General features: G+C 44.2%; 2 protein-coding genes across 6 annotated transcripts; both read right to left on the reverse strand.

The window, feature by feature from the left end:
- Positions 1-6,134: 6,134 nt before the first annotated feature.
- Positions 6,135-13,470, reverse strand: LOC310805826 (aldehyde dehydrogenase, dimeric NADP-preferring-like; the record flags this gene model as incomplete). The annotated part of the gene is made up of 9 exons (XM_083671641.1): positions 6,135-6,448; positions 7,096-7,195; positions 7,493-7,659; positions 8,158-8,299; positions 8,836-8,953; positions 9,563-9,771; positions 10,257-10,342; positions 11,214-11,445; positions 13,315-13,470. 9 exons carry the CDS (start codon positions 13,468-13,470, stop codon positions 6,135-6,137), a joined length of 1,524 nt encoding a protein of 507 aa, XP_083527767.1.
- A 1,408-nt stretch (positions 13,471-14,878) lies between these two features.
- Positions 14,879-23,247, reverse strand: aldh3a2a (aldehyde dehydrogenase 3 family, member A2a). Of its 5 annotated transcripts, none has more exons than XM_083671640.1 (11): positions 23,154-23,247; positions 22,296-22,464; positions 21,746-21,980; positions 21,293-21,378; positions 20,401-20,609; positions 19,603-19,720; positions 19,205-19,346; positions 18,758-18,924; positions 18,551-18,650; positions 17,974-18,212; positions 14,879-15,672 (listed from the first exon to the last, which is right to left on the reverse strand). In XM_083671640.1, exons 2-11 carry the CDS (start codon positions 22,455-22,457, stop codon positions 15,658-15,660), a joined length of 1,473 nt encoding a protein of 490 aa, XP_083527766.1. In that variant the 5' UTR covers positions 22,458-22,464; positions 23,154-23,247; the 3' UTR covers positions 14,879-15,657. The 5 variants fall into 5 exon arrangements, with proteins under 5 accessions (XP_083527766.1, XP_083527765.1, XP_083527763.1 ...); XM_083671639.1 differs by having other exon boundaries at positions 14,879-16,287; XM_083671637.1 differs by adding an exon at positions 22,957-23,016 and having other exon boundaries at positions 14,879-18,212; positions 23,154-23,228.
- Between the last annotated feature and the right edge of the window lie 991 nt (positions 23,248-24,238).

Consider the following 24,238-nt stretch of genomic DNA (forward strand, 5'->3'; position numbering starts at 1 on the left):
TTGTCTTCTTCATATGGAAAACAAATGTTTGTCTTATTTATCAAATCATAGAGGTTAGTTGGATTTTCTCAGGGGACACCAGTTTACAATCAGGGGACCTCACATGGGGTCCTGACCCCAAGTTTGGGAACTGCTGTATTAGACAGTACAGCTGGAAACAATATGCCTCCCAATAGTTGCTCTCTCTTACTCAATTCTCTTAGATTAGTGTAGAAGGAGAGGAGACAAGGAAAAACAGCTGCCTTAGAGCTGGCCTGATGGAAATGATACAGATTAAGGTTGGAAAAGGAAATGACTTCTTTGAGACCATCAAAATGTGCCACTTGTGAAAGATTGCCTTATATTGAAGCACATCACCCAGACTCCGCAGTCCTCAGAGAAATAGAGCAACAACCTTATGCAACGCTCTGAAACCAATCTCGGTGGGGGGGAGCCCTGTCACCCCCAGGGCTAAATGTCTGGTGTGTTTGAGTGCGTGCAAATGTCAAACAAATTCAGAGATCAGCAAGATAAAAAGAAAATAATGAATTCCCCATGCGTAATCAGGCTAATTCTAGCTTTGTGTTAGCATCAATCATGAGTGACTCATGGTTGGGAGAGAGAGAGAGAGAAAAGGAGAGAAAGAGAAAGGGAGAGAACACAGTGTGTGTGTGTGTGTGTGTGTGTGTGTGTGTGTGTGTGTGTGTGTGTGAGAGAGAGAGAGAGAGAGAGAGAGAGAGAGAGAGAGAGAGAGAGAGAGAGAGAGAGGAGGGAAGGAGGTAATAGGCAGACAGAGGGATGAGAGAGAGAAACCAACATTAGCATTGAAATATACTGTGAAGAGATTATAATGGCTTGGTGTGACAGTGCAAATCTGGTTTTAGATATGCCTTCTGCCAAATATGGTGTGATAAGGAGAGAAGGACCTGATAGTGTAATGTCTGTGTGTGTGTGTGTGTGTGTGTGTGTCTGTGTGTGTGTGTGTGTGTGTGTGTGTGTGTGTGTGTGCCTGTGTGCGTGCGTGCGTGCGTGCGTGCGTGCGTGAGTGCGAGCGATTGTGTCTGTGTGTGTGTGTGTCATCACACGTATCCTTGTGATCCTCACCGTACATGCCAAGGTCAATAGGGTTAGGGTTAATGAGTTGCCATAACAACAGTCCCTTAAAAGGAGATGGCACATTATATAGCTGTCACTCACAGAAGGAAGGTGGTGAGACTGGTGGATAGAAAGGGAAAATGTCGACTACAGATATTCCTAAAATGTAAACAAACGTCTCCTTTAGGTTGGTTACGAATTACTCCTGTAAAATCAGACTAGTTTACAAAAATGTTATTAAATATAAGTGTTCAGTGGAGTCTCTCTGTTGGGTGTACAGAGTGAACAGTTGGTTGTATCTGCTCTCTGATAGTAGAATATGAGATTAAGATGGAGATGAAGAAAACGTTATTGTACATTAAATGTTCATATAATCAACACACTGGCACAAGTAGGGTACAACAGGGGTGGTAAAAACAGACAGACTGTCCATAGATAACATACTGTACAATACACAAGATATCTAAAACCATCTTACTTCAACAGGCTCTTAGTGAGGAGGGTTTCAGTAGAGGGAATGAATGATATTTTAGAAGAGCTTGCTTCCACTGCTGCAATTTACGCCTGTCAATCAGTTTCTCAGCAAGAGGGGAGAGAACGGAACACATAGAATGTGAGGAGAGGGAGACCATGTGATGCAGCGTAATAGGCCATTCAGGAAACAGTTGATAGCCAGGTCCCCGTGGAAACAGGAAGCATATTTGAAAGTGAATGCCATTATGATAATAAAAAAGAGTTTTGAGTGACCCAGCCTGTTTAACCCTATTTCAGACCAACATATTCAACATCTTTTAAGTACAATCACTTGTGCAAATTATAATTCTATGTATTGACTTCGTTTTCATGGCATCAGATCTCGACCCTGCTATGGTGTAACATACTGTATGAATTTATCACAACGTTCATACAACTCAACGAGAACGTTGTCTCCTCTCCTTCATCTCAACAACCCCGCAGGGTTCAGCCCCTGACCCATATGCCTGGCGTCAGGCCAAGGACCTCAAGGCTGCAGGGAGGGCCAGCAGGAATGCAGACAACCATTGCCATACTCTCTCTCTCACACACACGCACGCACGCACGCACGCACGCACGCACGCACGCACACACACACACAGACAGACAGGCACGCATGCACACACACACACAAACACAGACAGACAGACAGGCAGACAGGCACGCGCACATACACACACACACACACACACACACACACACACACACACTCACACACACACACACAGACACACAACCATACACACACACACACACAAACTACCACTGCACTCCATGTATCTTATTGAATGACACACAAAATGAATCATAAATACGTTAAATGAAAAGCTCATGCTTTATTCATGAGCATTCTGCAAAGAGACAAGACTAAAATTAAACAGCAACATGAGAAACACTGTGGTCGTTCCATGAATGGGACATTTCAGGCTTTTCATTTTGAGAAAATGTGTTTCTCCTAATTTGTACACTACAAAGCACAGAGCACATGTTGAACCATATATTAGGAGATTGATCCTTTTGCATGTCATTGAAATGCCACATTTCTACCAGAAAGCATAGGAATTCTAGTTTGGAACCGCGGGCATTACTATTTTGTTTTAATCAAAATTGTAAAGAAAATCTAAGAAATCCACCAGAATAATTATTTTGGCAAATAGATTAATCCAATTGGTGTACCCATTAAACAGAAGCATTCTTCATGAATTTAATTTCCTTAATTTCCTCCGCTTTACAGTGATAGTGAAAAATATGGGACATTTTGAGGTTTAGTGGGTTGAAATCCTCAAAGAATGAGGATGAACTGATGTGGGGACAGACCAAAATGGGTGAATCCAGGTGAAACCATGGATTTATTTCTTTAAAAATGCACTGCTATTGAGATTTTCAATATTCACAAAAATAAATAAGGGATAAATACATTTGATACAACAGTTGGATTTAGCATTTTATTAACATTTACTGCAAAAATATCCTTTTGTATCTTGGGGACACAAAATATCCCCTGTTCATAGAATGACCCTGTATCACACACGTCATGCCCTGAAGCTACTCGGCAGTATATAAAATATTGAGCATTTTCCCACTTTTCCAGAGCAGTAGGTAGATTTCAGAGTCATGCATGGTAAGGTTGACTGCCAGAATTATGCAATAAAGCAGCTGGAAGTCGAAACGATCCCTGGCAGAGGCTGTATTTTGCTTAGAGGACAAACATGAAACTCACTGAAGGTCTTTGAATCAGCATGTGGCCTTCACACATAGAAGCTTCTAGATACAGTAAATGAGCACCTAGACTAAAGACACCCTTCACAGGGCATACCTCTTTGAAATGGAGCGCAACCAAGTTAGGAGGACAGACCTACTGTGTATATTATCAATGGGACAGACACAGACTTGGTTGGCCAACTAGGCAGTCATTCTACACTTCCTCAATTAAATTTGTATCGACCATTGTTCATATTCATCTATTAATCTAAACAAAAACCCAAAAAAATTCTACACCCATTTACTTAAACGATTGTATTTCCTGCTCCAGTTCCAGATAATTTTCAGTATTAAGCAGCTTATGTTATATGATAAGATCATAAAGGTATTGATTTTACTCCCCGGCCTGCCCCCTGAACCCTCCTCTGCTCCACCTACACTAACAGGCTGGTTGGAGTGTTGACTGCCCAGAACAGCGTGGCTATAGAACATGATCAAATTTAAATGATATTATTAGATAGTAGGATAATAGTCAAAGATAATAGTCAAAGCACAATAACAACAACAACAAAAAGAAATGGTTAAAGCTGTAACATTTTTCATTAAGTGGATGATGACAGGTAAGGTCTTCAGTGAACTATGACTACAGTCCAGGGGAGGCTGGTGGAGGTAGAAATCGGAGGACGGGCTCATTGTAATACATGGAATGGAATGAGGAATGGTGTCAAACATATGTGGCATTACAATGAGCCCGTCCTCTGATTTCTACCTCCACCAGCCTCCCCTGCTCCTCATCATAAACAGGCAGGCTAGTTGGAGAGTGACGAGAGCAGCTATAGAAGATGATATTCACAGGTGCATTCAGAAAATAATATAGTTGGTCCGCACTCAAAAAAGAAATTTAGCGTTTATTTTTCGTAGTCTATATATCATCCAGGGCTTGGCAGACAAACGGACATGTGAAAGCAATATGGTTTAAGGTAGCAGCATCTGCACCCTTTATGCTCCTTCATATGGTTGAGAGGAAATGGAAGGAGTTGGGAGGGAAAGCCTTTATGGTATGAAACACAGCCCTGTCCTTCTACCAGGAGAGGCTGGTGGAGGTAGAAACCGGAGGACGGGCTCACAGTAATGCATGGAAAGGAATGAGAAATGGTATCAAACACATTTGATACCAGTTCTCATACCATTCCATGCATTACAATGAGCCCGTCCTCCGGTTTCTACCTCTACCAGCCTCCCCTGCCTTCTACTGTCTTTGACCTCTGCTTGAAATGTTCCATGTATTTATTTTAAGAGTTAACTTATGACATCACAAGAACAAACTAGACCAGACACAGACAAGAGACTTCTAATAACTTGTTTTTTTATTGACAACAATGAATGAGTATTTCAGTGAAGTAACATTGATATTCTCATGCTTTGGCATCTCCACAAACGTTCAGATAAAAGTTGTGTTTGTGGTTTAATTAAACCAAATAAACTGGCCAATAGGCTGTCATTAATGTGATCATTTCAGAGAAGCTCCATGCTGCCATCTGGTGTTGCATTTATGATACTACAATGGACATAAGTGAGTTCTGTAGGTGTGTGTGTGTCAGTGTGAGTGTGAGTGTGTGTGAGTGTGTGTGTGTGTGTGTGTGTGTGTGTGTGTGTGTGTGTGTGTGTGTGTGTGTGTGTGTGTGTGTGTGTGTGTGTGTGTGTGTGTGCGTGCGTGCGTGTGTGTGTGTGGAAGCAGGACTGACACAAAGCCACACAAAGACATTATTCTAAACCCAGACGAACCAGGCAGAGAGAGCATAAAAACAACGCTGACATGTGCATTCTCAACTCAACTTTAACTCTCTGGTAACGTGACCATTGGTCCATACATTTCGATAAAAACAAAACATATGCTCCACACACATGCATAGGACATTGGAAAAACTAACTGGTGCTCAAGAGCAACGCCCTATCAGAAAGCAATCAAAAAGACAGTTAGTACTTTTACATTTGGCAGTTATATATGAATCATCATCAGAACATAAATCAGTAAGGAAAGTTTTCATAATTCTCTCAAGTTACAACTTTTCTTACAAACAGCGACATCTAGGTGTCATACAGGGGAGGCTGGTGGAGGCAGAAATCGGAGGACAGGCTCATGAATTACAATGAGCCTGTCCTCCGATTTCTGCCTCCACCAGCCTCCCCTGGTGTCATATGATAGATAACATTACAGAAAGGTAAAAAAAAAAGATGCACCGTTTGATTTATACAACACATAGACATTACTATACTCCATTAAAGACACGGTCATCTGTGCAATAGTAATCGAACTGCCTCACCTTGATAACCTGTGTGCAGTGAGAGGCTTTTAGGATTGGCATCATGCTATGGCATTTCTCAACAGTGCAGTATGGACAAGTTAATTTGTTATCACATACATTATCACACGTCTAAGGCACTTTTTAAAACTGAAACTGTTTTTAACCTCGGGACATAAATGCAATAGATAAAATATCCAATGAGAATACTTGATGGAATGATGGTTAAATGCATGTCTGTAAATTCATGTGAAGGCTGGCTATCATCAACACTCACGGGTGAAATTAGGGCGGAACCGAGGGAGGCTGGTGGAGGTAGAAATCGGAGGACGGGCTCCGTTGTAATGCATGGAATGGAATAAGAAATTCCTTTTTCCGTTCCGTGTATTAGAATGAGCCCGTCCTTCGATGTTTTACCTCCACCGGGTCTCCACTGGGCAGAACACAGAGGAACAGCATTCGCGAATCCAACTTGATTCTAGCAGGTGCATGTTTTCTTCAGCTGAGAAGGTGATTCTACAGTGGAGGTGAGCGTTGGGTTATCTAATTATGGAACCCTTGCCAGTACCAACATGTGCAGTTCATCCCGGCTGCCATCAAGAGAATAGCCACCAGGGTGATTAAGAGACCAAAGGCCAGCACGGTGGCCACCACGGCCCAGATGTAGGTGCGCTTGGTGAGGTCGATCAGCGGGACCCTCATGGCCATCCTGGCCCTGCGTGCCCGTTGGCGGTCCTGGGGGGGGTACCGGACCAGGTTGAAGCTCTCCATGCCCAGGGACCGGACCAGGCAGGCCTTGTGGTGGCTCAGCTGGTCGAAGGTGTGCTTGCCGTGGTACCGGCCCATCCCACTCTGACCTGTAGGGAGGAGGAGAGAGGTCAAAGGTCACTATATATTAGTAACTGACAGGCACAGGCTTAAAAATGATGTTCTAGCAACACAAACTAGGTCATGAGGATCTTATGGCTCAATTATAGGTCAAACAACATAGGCATTATAGATGTCTCTGGATAGCTCCCTGCCTGGAGCTAAACGACCACAACATACAAGGATACAATATGGCAGGGAGCCCATGACTAATCCAACCCCCTGTAAGGTAGGCTACATACAGAGCGGTGGTGGGTGGGACTACTACTCTCATAGCCAGTGCAACCATGAATGCTATGGAATGCGATGCAACTGTCGAATGCTATGGAGGAAGCGTAAACTTGGCTGCTTTCATGCCTCTGTCCCTTGAACATGTGATGGATGTTTTTGCATTCGTGTGAATCAGCTGTCCTGTTACCGGAACTAACGCTATGCTCCATCCATGAGGACCTTAAGGCTCCATTACAACATAGGCATCAAAAACCACATAGGCATTATAGATGTTGTTCTTTCTCTGTATTTCAATAGACTGTAAGCCAATAGTGGAGAGATGAGAATGAAAACGTGTAAGAAATACGTGTAACGTGTAAGACCAATACTGACACAGTGGTTATTGTGGCCAATGTAGTAGTCTTACCCACGCCCCCGAAGGGAAGAGAATTGAGGGTGTAGTGCATTATGACATCGTTGACCATCACCCCGCCACTGGAGGTCTCAGCCAGCATTCGCTTTATTGCCTGAGAGAGAGAGAGAGAGAGAGAGAGAGAGAGAGAGAGAGAGAGAGAGAGAGAAATACAAAGGGGGGGGGGGGAGAGTGAGAGAGAAGGGAAGTGGAGAGTTTTATATATATATATAGAGAGAGGGGGGGGGGAGGGAGAGGGGGAGAGAGAAAGACAGATAGAGGGGGAGAGAGAGAGAGACAGAAAGAGAGAGAGAGAGAAAAACTATCAATATCAATGCCTGCTTGTCTTATGTCAACCCCCCCCCCCTCCCTCCGCATTAGAAGCCCCATCGTTGCCACGGTAACAGCATACATTCTTGTCGGAGGAGAAGACGTAGAGAGCCAGCGGCTTCTCTCTCTCGCCAATGAAGTGAATGGCATCATCCAGGTCGCTGACCGTCACGATGGGCAACAGGGGGCCGAAGATCTCCTCCTGCATGATCCTGGCGTGGGGGGGCACGTCCTTCACTACCGTGGGGGCTGTGGGGGCGCAGGGGTCAAAGGTCATATCACTGACATAGACAAACCTGAGTCACGACACAGTTATGTTAACATTACTGCACCTAATGCCAGAGGAGGGTTTTTACTTGCCATTGTATGAACATTAGCAGAGGTTGGGCAAAGAGTATGGTTCTTATCTGGAAATTCACTGGATCATTTCTAGCCATTTTTCTCTGTCAAATGAGCATCACCCCATCATGGGGGGCCCTGCATACCAGAACGCTTTGGATGTTCTCCAGAGTCATACTGTATATGGAGTCAGTAGAGGCTGGTGGAGGTAGAAATCGGAGGACGGGCTCATTGTAATGCATGGAACGGAATGAGGAATGGTATCAAACACGTGTGTTTGATACCATTCCTCATTCCGTTCCATGCATTACAATGAGCCCGTCCTCCGATTTCTACCTCCACCGGCCTCCAATGTATGGAGTAGATGCTATATAGAGGCAAGGCAGCAACACAGATGTGACTCCATACCAATGTAGCGCTGTGATGCGTCATTCTGCCCCCCTATTGCTGCTGTGTAGCCCTCCAATAGACCCATCACTCTGTTGAAGTGGCGCAGGTTGATGATGCGGCCGTAGTCTGGGGAGGATTTGGGGTCCGGGCCATAGAACTCCTGGGATTAGCCAGAACTCTGGATTAGATACTATGTCATTTCAACGTGCACTTAATGTCACTTAATGTCACTTAATGTCACTTAATGTCAAGTGTACAGTTAGTGTCATAGCCCATGGCATCCATCATCCTATGTTTTCATAATGTTTAGATTATACAACTAGCTTCCACCATTTTGCGTCGTGTTGGTTGATTTGAATGGATATGCTTAACGATGTTTGATACTGTTTTATAGGTTATTGATGTATTGTTTTATTGTGATACATGAAATTATCATTCATAAGAGTATGGTAGTGACATAGGTAGAGGGACATCTGTACCAGTGGTGTTTGATACGCAGATAGAGGGACTAACCCTAACCCTAACCCTAACCCTAACCCATCTTGTGGAATCAATGCCACGAAGAATCGAGGCTGTTTTGAGAGCAAAAGGAGGCCCTACACAGTATTAGTATAGTGTTCCTAATAAAGTGTTCATGAGTGTAGAGGGACATCTGTACCAGTAGTGTTTGATACACAGATAGAGTGACATACATACCAGTAGTGTTTGTCGAATGCCCTCCACCACTCTGTTCTGGATGCTCTGCTCACAAAGGATGTAGTCAGGAGCGATGCACGTCTGGCCACAGTTAATAAACTTGCCCCACGTGATACGACTGTGGACACATAAGACAGATGGCGATGATTAATCGATCATATGATCAGGCTCACTCAGAATGATCAATAGAGCCAGGAGTTCTTCCTTACCATGTGACCCTACCTAGAAAATAACCAGGGTCCAGAGTTTTTCCTTGTCATAGTAAGAAAGTAGAAAGTCCTAGTCCTTCAGCTGGATCCACTTTGAAAACGTTTCTTTTAAATCCCAGCAAGATAATCCTAAATATAGGCCCCTATACATCTGGTTCAACTTTTTTTTAAGGCAGGGCCTATTGTTTCAGTGCAGGTTTCTGTATACAACTGTATAAATGGATTATGCGTTAAAGGTAGACTCTGGGATATTACGTCACACCCGTGAAAACAGAGCAACTTTCATCAAAGATATTGTAGTGAACAAGAGAGAACAAGACCACTCATCTCACTGCACTCCGACATAAAATGGCAGACGGCATGCACCAATCGCATTCAACTCTACAGTGTAAATTCTCTAGTCTGTACCTTTAAATACTACTGAAAAAAAGTCCACTTTGGACTTCAACAAGAGACAGTGTACAGTCAAAGTGCTAACTGGTTAGCTAAAACAGACGAAGATGGCTGCGTGGTATTACCGACAGGCCACCCTCAGGTCACAGGCCTTGTCGATGTAACAGGGGCTCTTGCCCCCCAGCTCCAGAGTGACGGGGGTGAGGTGGCGGGCGGCGGCTTCCATCACCAGTTTACCCACGGTGCTGTTCCCCGTGTAGAAGACGTGGTCAAAACGCTGCCTCAGCAACTCCTGGGTCTCTGGGACCCCGCCTGTTACTACGGGGTACAACTCCTGGGAAAACAAAACAAAACATATATTAAAGGGACGGTTCATTCCAAAAACAGTTGGATGTCAGGTGTTTGTCCTTTAAGAGTGCTCAGCAGTAGCTGTTCAACAACGGCCATGTCAGATCAGGACAAAACTACTGACCCCATACAGTAGAAACACGTGTGTTTGATACCATTACCGTTCCGTATTCCATTCCATGCATTACAATGAGCCCGTCTGATTTCTACCTCCACAAGCCTCCACTGGCCTCTAATCATATACTGGCTATATATTACACCACACTAAACTACACAAAATAAGACAATCTGATTAAAAGTGTGTTGTGACCCTGGTGAAATGTACTATAAACCAGAATTAACTTGAAACTTACATACTACAGTATCATTAGCTAGTAGCCTCACAGGAAAATAAACGGAAACGGAAACATATACAGTTACTCAGCCCAGATGACTCTCCTATCTCAAGGCAATGACAAGAAGAGTATGAACCTGGTCCAGATATCGGGGGAGCAGGGTTCTGAGCAGGGCAGTGGAGTGCTCACTCAGCTCCGATGGTTTCACCACAGCTGCGTTGCCTGCAGAGAGAGAATGAAGTGTGTGTGTGTGAGCGTGTTTGTGTGTGATGACATCACCAAGAAGCTACTACTGAATAAAAGGCAACTAGAGAGGTAGATGGGGGGGGGGGTTGCCATGTCAACCTGCTCTGACCCAACCAGCTGCAGGAGCTTATAATATAAAAGTTATTCAACATTGTTTACATTCTACTGGATCGTTCCCCCGGAAATGTTTTACTATTGCTCATTAGGTAAAGGTCGAGTCCAGGAGACTTCATGCCAAACCAGGAGGGTAAGCAACCCTAGACAACTAGGGAGGTTGGAAAGGAGGATGAGGGAAAGAGAGAGTAACTACTTGAGTTCCAAACTGACTCCTAGCTCCGACTTTCTGGCAACTCCTGAAGATGTGAGAGCTGATCCAATCAGGTGGACGCAACACGGCGGCATTTCCACCCAACCAAGCATAGGGTAAGATGTATCCATTACCATACTGCTCACACCAATCCAATCCCTTCAGATCTCCATGAGTGGCTATAGGGTAGGGGCTAGGGACCGATTCGGAAGGCCCCAAACTCAGCAGTTCCCAAACTTGGGGTCGGGGCCCCATGTGGGGTCCCCTGAGAAAATCAAACTATCCTCTATGATGTGATGAATAAGACACAAACATTTTTATTTCATATGAAAACAAACAATGTCTGTGTATTGCACCTATAGCCTATATTACAGTGTTTTGGGCTTCCAACCAATCCAATCAATAAGAGCATATTTTAGGCAAATAGAATACACCTGGATGTCAATATGTGTTGGCATAGCCCACAATCAAGTTGTTGGGGGTCACAGGAAATGATTGATGTCAATTGATGTCAAAAGCGTTTGGGAACCCCTGTCCTACCTGCAGCGATGGCCCCTATCAGAGGCTGCAGAGTGAGAGCCCAGGGATAGTTCCAGGCCCCGATGATGAGCACCACGCCCAGGGGCTCCGGCTGGACGTACACCTCGTCTGACAGGGTCAGGATGCTCTTCTCCACGGGTCGAGGAGCCGCCCACTCAGCCAGTTTCTTTAAAGCCAAGCTGATCTCGTTCTCCAGGCCTATCAGCTCAAAGAGCGGTGTGTCGTACTGGCTCTGTGGAAACCCAAGGCACATTAGGCACAAAATGGCTCCTGCCACTCACACAGAGGATATCCACTCACTGGGCACTTTATTAGGACCACGATACTAATACTGGGGAGGGCCCCCCTTTGCTCTCAAAACAGCCTCAATTCTTCGTGGCATTGATTTCACAAGATGTTGGAAACATTCCTTTGAGATTCAGGTCCATGATGACATGACTGCATCACGCAATTCCTGCAGATTGTTCGGGTGCACTTTCATGCTGTGAGTCTCCCGTTCTACCACAACCCAAAGGTGTTCTATTGGATTCAGATCCGGTGACTGAGAAGGCCACTGAAGAACACTGAACTCATTGTCATGTTCATGAAACCAGTTTGAGAGGACTTTTGCTTTGTGACATGGTGAATTATCATGCTGGAAGTAGCCATTAGAAAATGGGTAAATTGTGGCCATGAAGGGATGCACATGGTCATCAACAATACTCAAATAGGCTGTGGCATTCAAGCAATGATTGATTGGTATTAACGGACCCAAAGTGTGCCAAGAAAACATTCCCCACACCAATACACCACCTCCACCATGAGAAGATGTACAGGTGTTCCTAATAAAGTGTTCATGAGTGTATATATTATATATCAATATAATATTAATCAGCAGTAATATGCAAAGGTTGTTACTTGTGACACATTTATGGCTATAGGACAATCAGAAGGAGTTTTATTGGAATAATATACATACTGTAGATACAGCATATCTGTAGATACAACCGTTAAAAGTAATTTGATGGATTGAAAATTAACTTGATATACAAAATGTACCTTCATAATTGTGTAGTGCAAGTCGAACCAATTATTCTGTGTGATAAAATATACATGTATGCACATAGATATCTTCTTTGTAGACCTACAGTAAATGTATGTACATATGTATTACTACACTAAGCGTATAAGGTATAAGGTAAGCGTATAAGGTATCAAAAAACAAAACATACAATTGAATATCTATCAAATATATATAAAGAGAGAGAGATATTCAATTTCTCTTCCTCCCCCACGTAAAAATACATATTTGAAAGACATTTCAAATACATGAGTGTCACACCCTCCACTTCCACCTAGCCTGTGGCAGTCTCTCTCTCCCCTGTCTGTCTCTGTCTGTGTGTGCGTGTGTGTGTGTGTGTGTGTGTGTGTGTGTGTGTGTGTGTGTGTGTGGCCGTGGCCGTGGCTCCAGACTCCAGCTATCCTGTTAACGTCATCATCTCCACCTGCCCGATCTACACACCTGCGGTTCATCAACTCATTACCTTCCACTACTTAAACCTCGGCTTCCCATCCACTCATTGGCAGATCGTTTGTTGTCTTTTCACGTTAGTCTCACTCTCGGCCGCTTAGCAGCGCTTAGTTCTCTGTAGATTCTCTGTGTCTAAGTATTTGTCTTACCGCGCTCTATCCGTGCTACAGGTCCACTTCCTGGTTTCTGTCTGCCAGCCTGCCTGCCCGCTTACCCTGCCTGTCTACCTGCCCTGCCTACTTGCCCTGCGTACCTGCCTGCCCTGTCTGCCTGTCTACCGGTCCTGCCTGCCTTGCCCTGCTTGCCCTGTCTGCCCTGCCTAGCCTGCTACCTTACCCTGCTTGTCATTCTACCCTGCTACTCTGTTCCCCCCTATTCCCTCATTAAAACCTGTGTCCTGCGCTTGGGTTCTTTAGCTCTGACTGTAACAATGAGGTGTGCTTGATTTGCATGTCAGGCACAATGAGAGCACTGGACTAGTCTCAGAAGTGCAAACGCTGCATGTGACGCAAGCTAAATCAAGCACACCTCAAGATTTCCAAATATTTTAAACCATTTCAGATTTATCTTTTGCTTAGGCCAGATTCCTACCCTGTTGATGTCCTGTTTGAGGGCTGTGGCCATCTCCTCCTGTCTGTCTTTGATCATTCTCTGAAGGGACTTCAGTTGCTGCATTCTGAACTCCAGGAGTTGCGTCCTTCCGGTGAGAAAGGCCCCCCTGGCCCGCTCCACAGCCTGCTTCTCCATGTGGACCCGTCACCAACACACACCTGGACAACACCAGGCCAACCTCTGTCAATGGCACAGCAGCTCACTTATAAACAGTTGTTGTTGTTGTGTGTGTGTGTGTGTGTGTTTCAATAATCAGCACTTTTTGAAAAGTGCTTCCAAAATAAGACAATTAAGGCCTGATTGAATACAAACCTCAAGGTTTCATAACCTGATGCAGATCATGTGATGAATATTTTGCAACAATTATATCATTAGGTTTACTCTTAAGCTCACACATAGGAAACGCAGAGAATGCATTAATAACATACAAAAGTCTTCTGTGCTTTTGTGGTCTGCAAAAAATGGCTAAACAGTGTGAATTTAAATATAATATTTAGCAATGACATGTTTTAAATTCTGCTACGTGTTCAACTTTTCACCTGGTTGGCAGGGAGTACCAGAATTTATTAAAGAATTAATAAAGATTTATTTAGATGGTTTGCAATTACTGATTAATTTGTTACTAGAAGGACTTTGAGCATATTTTTCAGTCCTTGGTTTAGATAACAAGAACAACAGTGATGTGCATTCATTGGTTACTAGGACACGAGAAGTGTATCTTTCAGTCCTTGGTTTTTCCCTCAGCACGTTATGCCAGGAAATATCAAGAGAAATTAATTTCGAATTTGTTCTTTTCACATAAATAACTATGATCGAATAAATGAAAACAGGATATAGCCTGCAATTCAGTTGAATTTCATTTCTAGCTAATTCAATGACTTATTTACAACACATTATTTGAAGCAATCTCTTACTTACGCATGAATGAAAGCAGAACACAGATTGCAATATAGCCTGTTGTCAATAATATAGATCCATCAATTAGGAGAAGTCTGGAAGAGGATCAAATTCATAAACTTGACAAAGTAGTAAAAGACAGAAAATATTTTCTAAAATAAAAAAGGGTCCAACACAGAAGCTTTTCTGTCATCAAAGATGTTTTCTGCTACCAGTCTTCCGTTCGTTAAAAAGTGGAGCTACGGACGTGAAGCTACAGGGTGAAAGGCACACTACCACAGAACTGTCTGTCCCGTTCTTGGCTGTCTGCCCTGACGGTGGGCGGCTCACTGGACAATTCGCGTTTGTTTGTCGCTTGAGATACCGGTGGTAGGCATACTCACCGACTTAATTACTCTAAACGTCAATTAAATTGTTCTCAAGAATCCACGGTGTGTAATTTATGATTCGTTTGAAAAACGTTAGAAATCGTTTATACATCACTTATTATATGGCAATAATAAACCTCCACAATAAATGGGACGGTTGCGCTTGTTTGGAAATATGATTAATTATTCCAACGAAACCTATTGCTTCTCGGAGATAAAAATAGAAACTTGGAGATCAAATATATACATGTGAAGTAACAGTGCACAATAAATCACACTGATCTAGAACTTTATTTGAAATGGATGATATAACATTGTGATATTGTTCACTACACATTCAATATCATTAACACAACTTCCCGTGTTTAAAAGGTTATGTAACAGTTGAGTAATGTGCAAAATAAAGTGGAGTGGATTGTAAAGATGCCAAAAGTAAAGTGCTTCATCAAAAGAAGAACAATAAATGTTGTTTGGTCTCCGTTATACAGGTGGCGGAGGAGCTGAAAATGCTACATGTAGTTTCATGATATTTCATAAAATGTTCCTTTTATACTAAATATAAAATTCAATTTCGGTATACAAACTTCTCAAAACGAACAAGAGAAAAAGCACATAGGCCTACAATACAGCTTTACAATCAGTTGTGCTCCTTCACAAATGCCCTGCTTCCACAAGGCAATGAATGAATACACTAAACACATACATGATGCTCAGTCTGTCATCGGGTCAGAGAGTTAATCAGTTGTGTAACAGATATGAAATGAGTAGGACGCATCTTCAAAATGTGAAATTAAAACCAAACATGTTTACTAGCATATTCTAATATCAAATCTAATATGTAAAACATTCCTAAATAAAAAAAGAAATGCTTCATAATAACCATTGTTCACATAGGAGGTACAATGATTAAAAGATGTCAATAAAAGAGATTCAAGAGATTTAAAAGAGATAGCAGCTAGGTGGCTATGGGTGACTGGTCCCCAGCACCACAGGGACAGGGTCCACACAGGGTGGGAGTTGGTACGGCCTGTACGCCGTCCCCCGTCCCCCATTAGCCTCACCGCAAGAACCTCTGCAAGAAACACAAGGCACAAAATGGCTCCCGTCATCACTGCCAATCACATCAAGGTTTTGTGGTTTGTCCTGCTTTTGTGGTCTGCTAAAAATGGCTAAACTGTGAAATTAAATATAATATATAGCAATGACATGTTTTAAATTCTGCTACGTGTTCAACTTTTCACCTGGTAGGCAGGGAGACTCAACAAGATTGAACTCAATTTAATAAAGATGAATAGGTTTATGGTTTGCAAATACTGGTTAACTAGAAGGACTTTGAGAGTATCTTTCAGTCCTTGGTTTAGATGACAACAATAAAACAACAGTTACGTGCACTTATCACAGTCTGCATTAGATAAACAAGAGGAAATAAAAAAACGAATACTTTGCAACTGTTCATGTGAGGACATGTGTGGATGTCAATAAACAAAAGGTAGAGGAGAGACCAAATGATTAAATGATTAAAATATGTCAATAAAAGAGATTTAAGAGATTTAAAAGAGATAGCAGCTAGGTGGCTATGGGTGACTTGTCCCCAGCACCACAGGGACAGGGTCCACACGGGGTGGGAGTTGGTACGGCCTGTACGCCGTTTCCCCCACCCCCCCCATTAGCCTCACCGCAAGAACCTCTGCAAGAAACACAAGGCACAAAATGGCTCCCGTCATCACTGCCAATCACATCAAGGTTTTGTGGTTTGTCCTGCTTTTGTGGTCTGCTAAAAATGGCTAAACAGTGTGAAATTAAATATAATATATAGCAATGACATGTTTTAAATTCTGCTACGTGTTCAACTTTTCACCTGGTAGGCTGGGAGACTCAACAAGATTGATCTCAACTTAAAAAAGATGAATAGGTTTATGGTTTGCAAATACTGGTTAACTAGAAGGACCTTGAGAGTATCTCTTATCAGTCCTTGGTTTAGATGACAACAATAAAACAACAGTTACGTGCACTTCATCACAGTCTGCATTAGATAAACAAGAGGAATTAAAAAAACGAATACTTTGCAACTGTTCATGTGAGGACATGTGTGGATGTCAACAAACAAAAGGTAGAGGAGAGACCAAACAATGACCCCCATTTAGCGGAGGAGAATGAGGCATGATGGGTAATTAAAGGGGGCAGATCACGCAGCGTTATGTGGTTAGATTTCCTAAACAACACCACACATTGTTTGGGAGAGACAAAGCTATTCTTGTTTCAGAGAACAAGTCTTTGGCGCAGTGGGAGTTGGGGAGGGGGGGTTCTTGTACTGTATCTATCTTTGAAAAGAAAATGGACTTTTCAGGATTCAAGAGGTCACATAGCATTGTTTAACCACACAAATAGGCCATTGACAAATGACAACAGTTTTTTGTGACATAATAATATAAATATCTCTAAATATATGTGTATATAAATGCTATTCATCTAAAATATAAATATACTTTCTAAACTTCTGTCAGCTGTTTACTGTAAATACACTTCTATTCATCCAACAACTGCAGAGTATAGTGTATATAGTATAAAGCAGAGTGATGTGTAATAGCAGTTTCTCTCGGTCTCTCTCTTCTTCTCTCTATTTCTCTCTCTCTCTCTCTTCCTCGGGTCACTAATGCCAGTCAGGTTCCCATAATTAAACCAATCATGAGCCGGACACTAGAGTCCCAGTCCCTGCCTTCAGACCACGACGGTAGGAGGGGGTCTTCTCGGCTGAGGCTATACAGGGACCTATTGTGGTGGTGATCTCAACCTTGTGTATTCACTTGGCTCAATAATGCTGACTCAGGCTAGACTACGCTTGATTGGACCTACATGTTGTAGCATCTATTAAAGAAACCCCACCAGGAGTTTTCACATCTGGGCCCAGTATTTCAGAAGTTTTAATCGGGATCGGAATGATTCTTATTGGGTGATTTCACCTATACTACTCAAAATCTGTTAATCTGTACCAATCTACATTTACATTTACATTCATGGCATTTATCAGACGCCTTTATCCAAAGCGACAAATACATTTGTTGAAGTAAGCGAAGCATCTATCCATCAGTCATCATAAGATAAAGTAATCAATGCTCAGACCAGTTGCTATAGGCAGTCACAATACTAGAAGAAGGAATTTTCATTTTTTTTTCTAGGCCTACATCTTGAATAAAATATACATTACAGGGTATCAAAACATCATATGAATTATATGATTCAGGGTAGGATACATATCAACGTAATATATCACTATAATGAATCGTTCGCGAATAACTGTATACGTCCACATCTATACCAACAGGTAGATCATTCATGGTGTCTTTGTATGAAAACAAGGGGAGCCATACCGTACCTGTACCACAAATGCTGCCAGGGCAGCCAGGGCAGCCAGCAGAGACTTGCGCCATACCCTGCCGGGGTTAACCTGGTTCAGCAGGAAGAAGCGCGCCCAGCCCAGCTTCTTGGCCGTGTGGGGCGGGTAGCGCATGGCGTTCACACCCTCCATGTTGAGCTTCTTGATGAGGCAGCTTCGCAGGTGGCTGAGCTGGTCGAAGCTGTGCTGGCCATGGTAACGACCCATACCACTGTTACCTTGAGGGGGGGGGGGGGGTGTTAGGATACAGTTAGGTATCCTTTACCTGAGGAACTTGACTCTGTGAGGTCTAGGTGTTATAATAAGACTATGCTACCGTATATGGAATGTGTGGTGAGAAAGAAAAAGGCAGAGAGAGAGAGAGAGAAAGAGAGAGAGGGGGAGATAGCATGTGAGAGAGTGAGAGTGTGTGTGTGTGTGTGTGTGTGTGTGTGCGTGCGTGCGTGCGTGCGTACGTGTGTACATGTGTGTGCGCGTGTATGTGTATGTGTATGTGTGTGTGTGTGTATGCGCGTGCGTACATGTGTGTGCGTGTGTGCTGACAGCTTCCACTCACCGACGCCGCCGAAGGGCAGAGCGCTGAGGGTGAAGTGAACCAGGCAGTCGTTGGCCAGCAGGGCCCCGCTGGACGTCTCTGCTATCACCCGTTTGACCAGCTACGGGACAGAGAGACGAGCAGAATGGATCACAATGGATGGAATCATTGAAGCACCTTCAGATGTACTTTTCCCTGAATTGGGGTAGGGGGGCGGGGGGGTTATACCCTGTTGTCGGGGGAGAAGACGTAGAGAGCCAGCGGCTTCTCCCTCTCGTTGATGAATTGAATGGCCTCGTCCACCCCGCTGACAGTGATGATGGGCAGCACGGGCCCAAAGATCTCCTCCTGCATCACCTTGGAGCCTCCCGTCACGTCCTTCAGCACTGTGGGGGCTGTGGGGGTGCAGAGAAACAGTGTGTGTGTGTGTGTGTGTGTAATTCTAAATATGTCACTGTCCCGGTCATTTTGGCGTGTATAATCACCCCCACAGATACACACACACACACACACACACACACACACACACACACACACACACACACACACACACACACACACACACACACAGAACAGAAGAGACACACACACACACACACAGTCTCTCTCTCTCTCTCACACACACACACACACACACACACAGTTTCTCACACTCACGCACATGCGCGCACCAACCTATATAGCATTGTGACTCGTCGCTGTCCCCTCCGATGGCCACCGTGCTCCCCTCCATCAAGGCCATCACCCTCTTGAAGTGCCGCTGGTTGACGATGCGGCCGTAGTCCTCAAAGCTCTTAGGGTCGTCCGTGTAAAAGTCCTACCAAAAGAGGGAAAGAGGTTCAATAAAGGTGGTTGCGGTGTTGGGGTGTTGGAGTGTTTGAGTTTCTGGGCAAAACGTCAATAATTCTACACATCACATACTCTATACTGTGCTGCGCACCAGGGGAGGCTGGCGGAGGTTGAAATCGGAGGACAGTGTGTTTTCCGCATTCCGTTCCGTGCGTTACAATGAGCCCGTCCTAACGATTTCTACCTCCGCCAGCCTCCCCTGGTGTCCATGCAGGAGCGCTGACCTTGATGCTCTTCCTGATCTCCTCCACCACTCTGTTCTGGATGCTGGGCTCGCACAGGATGTAGTCGGGAGCGATGCACGTCTGGCCACAGTTAACAAACTTGCCCCATGTGATACGACTGTGGTGACACACAAACAACAACAACAACAACAACAACAATGGAAATTCCGGTCTGATTGATATTGCTTGGCTACTGTGGGGACAGTAGTAGTACGTTGATTGAATGTAGGCCTGGAAGTGCCTAGGGGAATACGAGACCTGATTTACAGCACTGAACAGCACTCATTTTCACAGTGTTGTGGCAATGGCAAGTCCTAGTTTCTTTAAGTTAGACAAAACCTCTTACTTTCACCTCTTTGGCACATATGATACCTCTCCTCAGTCAGGGGTCTGTTTGATATGTTTTTTGGCAGTTCCCAATTGGAACAGAGTACGCAAGACACATGCAATACCTCTGCACAACAGTAGAGGGTGCAAAGCAGAGGTCCCTCCAAAGAGCAGCCATTACTTATTCCAAAACACTGAGGCGTAACATCTTATGGTAGTAACAGTGGGGGCTGGTGGAGGTAGAAATCAGAAAACAGGATCATTGTCATGCATGGAATGGAATGAGGAACAGATAGTATCAAACACACGTTTGATACCATTCTACATTCCATTCCTGATTTCCACCTCCACCAGCCTCCACTGGGTAGTAACTATCCTCAAAGTGGTATACCATGAAACTGACAGTGTAGGTTGTGGAACAACCTTATTATTACTACTTAGTGGCCTTACTGACTCTAGTCTGCTACTCACCGGCAGGCCACCCTCAGGTCACAGGCCTTGTCGATGTAACAGGGGCTCTTGCCCCCCAGCTCCAGAGTGACGGGGGTGAGGTGGCGGGCGGCAGCTTCCATCACCAGTTTACCCACGGTGCTGTTCCCCGTGTAGAAGACGTGGTCAAAACGCTGCCTCAGCAACTCCTGGGTCTCTGGGACCCCCCCTGTTACTACGGGGTACAAATCCTGGAAAGAGTAATGTGAACACACACACACACAGACGCAGACGCAGACGCAGACGCAGACGCAGACGCAGACGCAGACGCAGACGCAGACGCAGACGCAGACAGACAGACAGACAGACAGACAGACAGACAGACAGACAGACACACACACACACACACACACACACACACACACACACACACACACACACACACACACACACACACACACACACACAGATCTCTGTATAAAAAAAACAATATATCGCCAAAAGAAGTACCTCTATCATTAAATGCGCCATCCATCACACCATCAAAGAGAAACCAACTAGGCTGGGTGCCAGGCTGTCTAAAAGGTTCTGCAACTGGTCTGGATGTGTGTATTATCAGGAGTAAGTCGGAGTATGCGGACAGTGTTAGATGTGATGTGACCTGGGGAGGGAATTGGCTACATACCAGCGGTCAGTGGCCGTGGTCACCACCCGAACCCCATCTGGTACAGCACACCTACGTTTTAACCATTTGGTCATCGCCACTTCCACCCTGGGTCCTAGCCTCAACTGCCCACTTCCCCAGGTGTGGAGTGTGAACTGTGCTAAGGTGCTGTCTAAACCGTGGTCTAAACAGTACCTATCTAGGTCTAAACTGTACCTATCTAGGTCTAGCTATTCCTAACAATACGTCCTGAGGAGAGGAGTGACTCACCTTGTCCAGGTAGAGAGGCAGCAGCTCCTCCATGACCTTGGCTGAGTGAGTGCTGACCTCAGAAGGCTTCACTATCGCTGCATTACCTGAGGGTAATTACACAGGTGAGATGTTTGATATACACATGGGCTTACCTGAACTATATATATATATACATATATATATATATATATATATAAATTAAAAACTTTCTCTAGCACTATGACTGCTGATGGCACTTGTTCTTATGGAAGGTTTTACACACCATGACTGATGAATAGTTGATTGACTTACTTCAGACAAATGTCGAAACGACTATTGTAAGTCGCTTTGGGTAAAAAAATGTAAATGGTATAGAAGACTTTGCAGATGGGCTGCGCAGACCAAACCAACAACCCTGTAGCAGCAGGCACCGAGAACCCTAAAAACCCTAACCCTAACCCTATTGGAGCATGTATGCGTCTCTTTCATAACCTGCAGCGATGGCTCCCACCAGGGGCTGGAGGGTGATCGCCCAGGGGTAGTTCCAGGCCCCTATGATGAGCACCACGCCCAGGGGCTCCGGCTGGATGTACACCTCGTCTGAGATGGTGAGGAGGTTCTTCTCCACAGGGCGCGGGGCGGCCCACTCTGCCAGCCTCTCCACGGCCAGGTTGATCTCCCCCTCCAGCCCCAGGGTCTCAAACAGCTCCGTGCCATGTTCACTCTGCTCAGGACAGGTATACAGACACACAGGGGGGGACATTGTTGGGATTACTTCCCAATCCCAAAGCAACATCTAGTCCCATGGTGGACATGTGAATTCTGATAGGAATAGGCCAGTGGAGGCTGGTGGAGGTAGAATGCTCATTGCAAATACCTGGAACGGAAAGAGAAATAGTATCAAACACAAATGTTTAATACCATTCCTTATTCCATTCCATGCATTACGGTGATCCCGTCCTCCGATTTATACCTCTACCAGCCTCCCCTGGTACAGTATAGGCATTATATGGTCACAGCTTCACTCCACTACAGAACGTACCTTGTTGAGGTCCTTCTTGACAGCTTCAGCAATGTCTTGGCGCCTCTCAGAGATTAGCCTGTGCAGGCTCTTGAGCTGGTGGACTCTGTACTCCAGAGGTTTGGACCTGCCCGTCTGGAAGGCTCTCCTGGCCCTTTCAACCACCAGCTGCTCGCGAGACATCCTTGTTCTGGGCAATAGAGAGCAAATGAGTTGTACTGTATGTATGTATGTGTATGTTTAGGTGTGACTTTAAAGGGGTAACCTGGGATTCGAACAACAACAAAGCGGTCTCCTCACCACTTTTTGTGGTAAACCGCTAAGGCATGGGGCTGGAGAAATGTTACCACTCTCAAATTCATAAAGGGAGCTATGGATGCAATTCATGAGGTCTAAATTATAGTTGTTACAATGTTTTGAAGCGATACAGTGTTTGTTTACAATTACATTGTTGACAAAACATGCTTATATTTTGGGTTCGGATGGGGCAAGACAGTTCAATCAAGCTGATGAGGAATTTCTAAGTTATATTCTTCAAGAATCAATGGCTATATATCATTTTAAACTCCAAAAATGTATGTACCAATCCCAGATTGCCCCCCTTTGAAGATGCTAGCTAACAAAGGTATACCACAAACAAGCTCTGAATACAATGTAAAATCCTTCGAGCGAGTGCACTCACGTTATGTTAACACTAAGACGATTTTAGCATTCCTAAACTGTCACAAGACCGCAGTCAGCTCTGTGGAAGCAGATCAGATAAGCTGTCAACTCAAATTAGCTTGCAGGCTAACAGAGCGGTTATGAAAGCATGCATATCAATATTGTACTACAGTGTCTTTACGGCAGCTGCCCTTAATGTAATCAGTGAATCATTACCTGCGGCCGTGCACCTGTGTGTGAACCGGCTGTCCTTCAGTGAACCCCTGACGTTACAATGTAACTAACTGTAACTACAGTATTTCCAGTTCTGTGAGTAAAAAAACGGGACACTGGGCGTAGCTTAATCCGATGGGGAAGTGTTTAGACCAATCACGACGAAGTATGCAGTATAGTCATTGGTTCGGCATCGGGTTAGATGCCGCACATCAATAGAAATAGAAAACCAAGTTTAAAAAGTATACATAGTTTTCAAAACTCCGAATGGAAGTCATTTAAGAGGAGTTAGTCTATACATTTGAAAGTTGAATTGAGGTGTCAAGCTTCAAATATGAAAAAAGTGGATACATTTGGAAAGGTACCCATTCAGAGCAAATGTCCATAGAAATTAAAAGTATTTCAGGCAAAATGGGGTACAGCGCAAAAAGTGTAAATGGTATGAAGAAAATGGATGAAACGAATAGCAGACGTTACTGTTGAAGGACACATCATTTGTGGTCTCAGGGCGACATCTAGTGATCAAATATAGTAACATATAGTAGTTATTTGGGCCAAGAAAACAGAGGGACGGGACAAACAAACATTTCACAACAAGATGGCGGCTACTTCACTGGAAAATGAGGAGGTCTTCCACTACAGTTTCTGAAATAAATATACACTCTTTTTGTATGAAACAAAGTTCGTGTTAGCATAAGCGCAGATGGTTGCTAGCTACCTTGACAGCTAAGGCGCTGCATCAGGTAGCCTAGCAACAACAGTCACGAATTTCCTGCCTGAATGAGCATGATATTCAGTCTTAGTGTGTGTGTGCATCAAAGAATTTTCAAAGCAAAGATACTTTAAATCCAAGGGTGATCAAAGCAAAGATGCTTCAGAACAAAAGATCTTTTCTACAAAAGTAAAGTAGTTTCTCCAACACTGCTCATTGAGGTGTGTGTGTGTGTGCGTGCGTGTGTGCGTGCGTGCGTGCGTGCGTGTAATTAAAAGCCTTCTGTCCACCAACTAGCCTGCCTAATTTGACTGCAGCCTTGCACTTCACCAGGAGAGGTCACTGTAACTGAAGCTTCGAGTAATTAACCCATTTT

The sequence above is a fragment of the Argentina silus genome, assembly GCF_951799395.1.
Source record: "Argentina silus genome assembly, chromosome: 6".
NCBI lineage: Eukaryota > Metazoa > Chordata > Actinopteri > Argentiniformes > Argentinidae > Argentina > Argentina silus.